The 6,000-nt window shown below is 45.6% G+C and overlaps 1 protein-coding gene across 1 annotated transcript in view; it reads left to right on the forward strand.

The window, feature by feature from the left end:
- Positions 1 to 6,000, forward strand: part of Dct (dopachrome tautomerase) — a 63,500-nt gene extending 57,500 nt beyond the window's left edge. Inside the window, exons 8-9 of the mRNA XM_052732492.1 lie at positions 2,239 to 2,340; positions 5,850 to 6,000. Of these exons, the coding sequence (XP_052588452.1) occupies positions 2,239 to 2,315 (77 nt within the window). The 3' untranslated portion in view covers positions 2,316 to 2,340; positions 5,850 to 6,000. The remainder of the gene's footprint in view (positions 1 to 2,238; positions 2,341 to 5,849) is intronic.

Raw genomic sequence — 6,000 nt, forward strand, 5'->3', positions numbered from 1 at the left:
CACAATAAATGCTGGTTTTATTTGTCAAATCTCTCTGGGGTTCCCGATGTGTAAAACTAATTTTGAAGTTTAAATTTACTAATTAAGACGGGAAATACTGGCTCTCAGATCGTATTGTATATGAAAAGAGATCAAGAAGCAAAGCCGGGGCTACAGAGACGGTTCCACAATTGAGTGTCTGTTTTTGCAGAGGAGTGGAGTGGGGTTCAGTTCCTGGCACCCCACATCAGGTGGCCCACAACCACCTGTAACTCCACAAAAGACTTTCTTCTGGTCTTCCTGGCAGAAGGCTTACATACATACACATAAACAAAACTTAAACAAGGTGGTCCTGAAAGTCTTTCCATTCACCCAGGAAGGATCTGTGTGATTTATTGGTGCTCAGTGCCCACTGTGCTCTGATGGTTTCAGGTGGTGCCAGATCTCACCACCGGTGTGGAAGAAGGCGCAGGGGTGGAGGAGGCACCTCGGGGAAGCTCAGTCCCGAAGGGCCCTCGCCTTTGGCTTACTGGACAGCGATGAGGAGGGCAGACAATGTTCAGTGGGACTGAACTTCAGCTAGCTGAGGTCTGCTTTATTACTAATTTCATTTACTTTTCCAGTACAACCAGAGAACCCCAGTTGCCAGTTCCCTCTCTCAGATACGGAACTCTGACGTTGGGCTCAGGGAGGGCGTAAGGGGATTACCTTTGGGTAATCAGAGCCTGGCTTTTCTTGGTTTGCCTTTCTTTTGCTCTGGACTGAGAGAGAAGCAGAAAGCGACTGAGTCAAGAGGGAGAGGGTGTGACAGGAAGATTCTCCATTCTGCTTAGCCACAGGCCCAAATGAGACTTCTATGTATAATTTGAACCTTCTGAGGTCATTTATTTGTCTTTGTGTTTGTGTGCGCGCATGTGTGTGTGTGTGTGTGTGTGTGTGTGTGTGTGTGTGTGTTTCTGCTGCCTTTTACACATTTTCACATTTTATTGTTGTGGCAGGACATATTCTAGAAATTACGAATTGAGACTTTGGCGTGTGAGAGAGATAAGAGCTTGAGCACTTGAGCACCAGTGCACATGTGTGCACACACACAGATGTGTGGAGGGACGGCAGTCTTGGGTATCACGCCACAGGATATCATCCATCTTATTTTTGGAGATGGGGTCTCTCCCTGTGTTAGAACTTGCAGATTAGGCTGGGAATATCTGGCCCAAGGGATTGTGGGGTGGTACTGCTTCCAGGGAGATGTAAAAAATGTCTACGCACCCCAGATAGGGAACCAACAGCAGACCAAAGCAAGGATGCCACTGGAATCTGACTTGCTGGACTTTTATTGGGGATACTTATAGAAATATAGGTGAGGAGTTACCTACCGGAGCAGAATGAGTCAAAGACAGCAGTGTGACCAAAAGCCTACCCCATCATGGGTGACAGTTTGTGGAAGCTAGAACTCTGGAGTGCTCTGTGCACCACGTAGGCAGCTCAACAGGTCGGAGACGGTTTTTTTCAGAAAGCTTAGGTGGTCTGAGCCTCCTAGAGGCACCTCAGCTGGTTTCTGCCTTGTCTAGAAGCCTTGGCCGGCCTGAGTCTCTTCTAGGAAGCCAGGCTCGTCTGGAAGTTTCTATCAGCAGTTCTTACTGCTTAGGTCCTCCTGGAGAAGGAGATGCATCCTAAAGTCTTCAGTTTCAGGGACTTCTGAAGTCAGTGTATGTTCGACTCCCTGAGCTTAAGAGCTTAAGGAGCTTCCCTGCAGGGAGAAATGTTTCACCTCTCCTTAGAATAGTCTGTTGTTTCTCCTTCCTTTCTTTTCTACATGCCCACCACAGTTTCCTCTGCCTCCCTCCTCTCCCCCAACGTCCCCCTGCTCCACCCCCTACCCCCACATTCACTCTTCCTCTGTTTCTCTCCAGAAAAGGGCAGGCCTCCCAAGGATATCAACCAAACAAGGCATATCAAGTCACAGTAAGACTAGGCACTTCCCCATGTATTAAGGATGGACAAGGCAACCCTGTAGGAGGAAAAGGCTCCAAACAGCAGGCAAAGAGTCAGAGACAGCCTGCGTTCCCACTGTTAGGAGTCCCACAAGAAGACCAAGCTACACACCTGTAACACATATGCAGAGGGCCTAGGTCAGTTCCATGCAGGCTCTCTGGTTCTTAGTTAAGTCTCTGTGAGACCAGGTTAGTTGATTCTGTGGGTTTTCTCGTGATATCCTTGAGTTCTCTGGCTCCTATAATCCTTCCTCCCCCTCTTCCACAGGATTTTCCGAGCTGCCCCTAATGTTTGGCTGTGGGTCTGCATCTGTTTCCTTCAATTGCTGGATGAAGCCTCACTGAGGACAACTGGGCTAGGCACTAATCTGTAAGTAGAGCAGAATATCATCCCATCTTAATGAACTCCTCCACCCCTCTGCCCCTGGATTTTCTCTAGGAGGAAACTGTTACACACCAGGGACCCACTGTCTCCACCTCCTACTGGGATTACAAGCATAGATCATCATCCTGCATGACTGACTTCCTAAAAAAAAATGAGTTCTGGTGACCAAACTCAGGTCCTCTGCTTATACAGTTACCTCTTTATTTACTGAGCCACAGTATTGACACTCATATGCTGTCTTACAAGTTGTACCCTTGAACCTTTGGAATAGGTCCCATTTCCTGTGTCCATCACCTGCCAATAACCCATCAGATTAGGAAACCATCAACTGGGTCAATCTATTGATGAGGTAAGAGCCCTCATGATGCAGTCACTTACCCAAATATCATTTCTGAGCATTGTTGCTTTGGGGACCAAGTCTTTGACAAAGGGGCTTTGGTAAACATTTCAGATCCAAACCATAACATCCCTTGATATTTAAGAGAGAAAGTAATATGTAATGAACAAAGGCAAATAAGGAGACAAAAAGAAAGATAAGTAGTACTAATAAGCTTCACACTTAGTACATTTAGGACAAATACAGAGGTCAAGTAGGGGTAGATTCAGCATCCGAAACAGAAGTAGAATAATTGTTGTGATGGTTTGAATGTCATTGGCCCCCATAATCTCATAGGGAGTGGCACTATTAGGAGGTGTGGCTTTGCTGGAGTGGGTATGGCCTTGTTGGAGGAAGATGTCACTGTGGGGGTTGGCTTTGAGGTTTTTTATGTTCGGGATACTGCCCAGTGTTCTAGTCGACTTCCTGTTACCTGCAAGATGTTCGACTCCCAGTTACTACTCCAGCGCCACATCTGCCTACAGGCCATCGTGCTCCCTGTCATGATGAAAATGAACTAAACCTCTGAAACTGTAAGCAAGCCACCCCAATTAAATGTTTTCCTTATAAGAGTTGCCATGGTCATGGTGTTTTTTAATAGCCATAGAAATCCTAAGACAATTGTAAAAGAAAACAATAGAAAGCACATTATGTAATCCTGAAAATATGTCATCAGAAATTATGCCAAAATGATGAGGTGGCATTAAGAGTTTTAGTTTTCTGAAGCTCTGGGAAATACCTACCTATTATGTTTTTATCTCCAATTTATTTGAATAGTTACTATCATTGGAATTATAGACAACCATTCTTGTGTATCTGGCATTTTACTAAGACTAATTATTATTATTATTGTTGTTGTTGTTTTGTGTGTTGTATTTATATGTGTAGACACATGAGTATGCAGATGTGCTAGCCCATACACATGTGAAAACCATAGGTTGATAATGGTGTCATTTTCTATCACTCTCCACTGTAGTTTTTGAGACAGCTCTCATTGAACCTGGAGCTCATCTTTTGGCTAGACTAGTGAGCCAGCAAGTCTCAGGGTCTGCCTGTCTCCATCCTCCTTGTACACTGAGGCCCACCCTGTATGTGGGTACCGGGGATCTGAACTGCCTACCTAGCAAGCAGTGTAACTGTTGAGCTATCTCCCTAGCCCTTGAATGAGGCTAATTTTAACCTGTAATCCCAGTCTGAATTTTCTGCTACAATTTATCATGCTACAAAAGATCAGACATTATTCACATACCAGACAAAAGTTTAGAAAGCTAAGGCATGTGTGAGCTGGTCCCATCATCAGTCATTACTAATACCAACCCAACACTTGGAAGCCATACTCCTGACCTCAATTAAAAAGCCTATTTCCATGAGATCTAAATGTAACATCTCCCTTTTTCCAGTTAATTAATATATGACCCATTTGCTATATTAGTAAGAAACCTAGAACTTCTTTCTTAGCCTTCTCCTTGAATCAGCCAAAACCACCTGGGGTTTATGTGCTCTTCAGTGTGACTTCCACATCCAGAGTAAAACCACTGGCAATTCATTAGTCTGCTCTTGCTGTGACTTCCCATTATGCAAAGGTGCTGATATTGAGAGATGATTATAGTTCAATAGGCTGCACGGATTCACTCTGTTCCAGAAAGATCCATGCATAGTTGTCTACCTCTGCATTTTGAGATGGCAGATGATGAGCAATGATGTACCCTGTATGAAGATGGAGTCTTACACATTTCCAGCGCTCAGAACAATGCCTGGAATAGACAAGGTACTTAGTAAATACTAAATAAAACATCAATCTCAGCTTTGACTACAGGCCTTATATTGACTGGCAGGTCAGTGTTACAGTTAGGAGTATTCACAGCTGATGACTTCTCACTCCAGCAGCCCGTATCACACCCTTGGGCACTGTGCAGGCCAGAGGTGGAGAGGCAGCTTCTCAGTTAATTCCAGCTTGGTTCCTTTATGTCCTGTGACCAAATGTGTGGTGTTTTCAGGAACAGAGTCTGACCATCAAGTTCTGGTGGGTAATCAAGATAAAAAGAAATGCTTTCTGGATCCCACACATACAATAAGGATTTCATGAGGCTGCAGTCAAGGTCTCAGTGAGAGGTGGGATCTCATCTGAGTCAGTGCGGGGAGTTCACATGGTTATTGGCAGCACTCGGCTTCTTTGCCCTCTCTGTTCCAGGGCTGCAGTTTCCTGCCTGTGGCTCTCTGCTCCTAGCCCTCAGTTCCTCACTACCTGGCCTTTAACAACACAACAATTAGGTAATTTCAAACCAGCAATGAGAACTTGAGTGTCAGGCACGGCTATCTTGTGTAACCTAATTTCATGTATGTAGTGACACAGCGCCTTTTTACTTTCACAGATTTCAGTTGGTTGGAAACAAATTATGGATTCCACCTCCACTTGAGTGGAGAAGGGCATGGCAGTAGAGGCCAGACCAGAGGGACCACGTGAGCGTCTGCTCCCCACCACCCACATTTATCAGCTGCAGCCCACTGTAAACAAAAGATGCACACACAGTTTTGGAGTATATGGTGGTTTGAATGAGAAATATGGCCCATGCTGCTGTGGGATGGTCTGTATGTCAAGTGTGTTGCTGATTGGTCAATGAATAAATCACTGATTTGCCAGTGGCCAGGCAGGAAGTATAGGCGGGATAAGGAGGAGAATAAAGCTGGGAAGTGGAAGGCTGAGTCAGAGACACTGCCAGCCGCCACGATGACAAACAGCATGTGAAGATGCCGGTAAGCCACGAGCCACGTGGCAAGGTATAGATTAATGGAAATGGATTAATTTAAGCTGTAAGAACAGTTAGCAAGAAGCCTGCCACGGCCATACAGTTTGTAACCAATATAAGCCTCTGTGTTTATTTGGTTGGGTCTGAGCAGCTGTGGGACTGGCAGGTGAGAGAGATTTGCCCTGACCGTGGGCCAGGCAGGAAAACTTTAGCTACACCATGCACTCATATATTGGAACACTTGGTCCCCAACTGGTGGTGCCATCTGGGAAGGACAGGGGACCGTTAGGTGGCAGAGCCTCGCTGGAGGACTGGTAAGTGGGAGTAGGATTGAGAGTCTCACCTCAGTTTTTATTTTTTCTTTCTCTCAGCTTATTCAGTGTGAACGAAGATGTGAGCTGCCAGTCTCCTGCCCCTGTCACCATGCTTTCCAGGACTGTCCCCTGACTATTGCCAAGCTTCCCTGTCCTGGTGTGCTCTGTCACGCTGCAACCATAAGCCAAATAAACCCTTTCTTCCTTA

This window comes from Peromyscus californicus, unplaced genomic scaffold (assembly GCF_007827085.1).
Source record: "Peromyscus californicus insignis strain IS unplaced genomic scaffold, ASM782708v3 Scaffold_12__1_contigs__length_115047231, whole genome shotgun sequence".
NCBI classification, from domain to species: domain Eukaryota; kingdom Metazoa; phylum Chordata; class Mammalia; order Rodentia; family Cricetidae; genus Peromyscus; species Peromyscus californicus.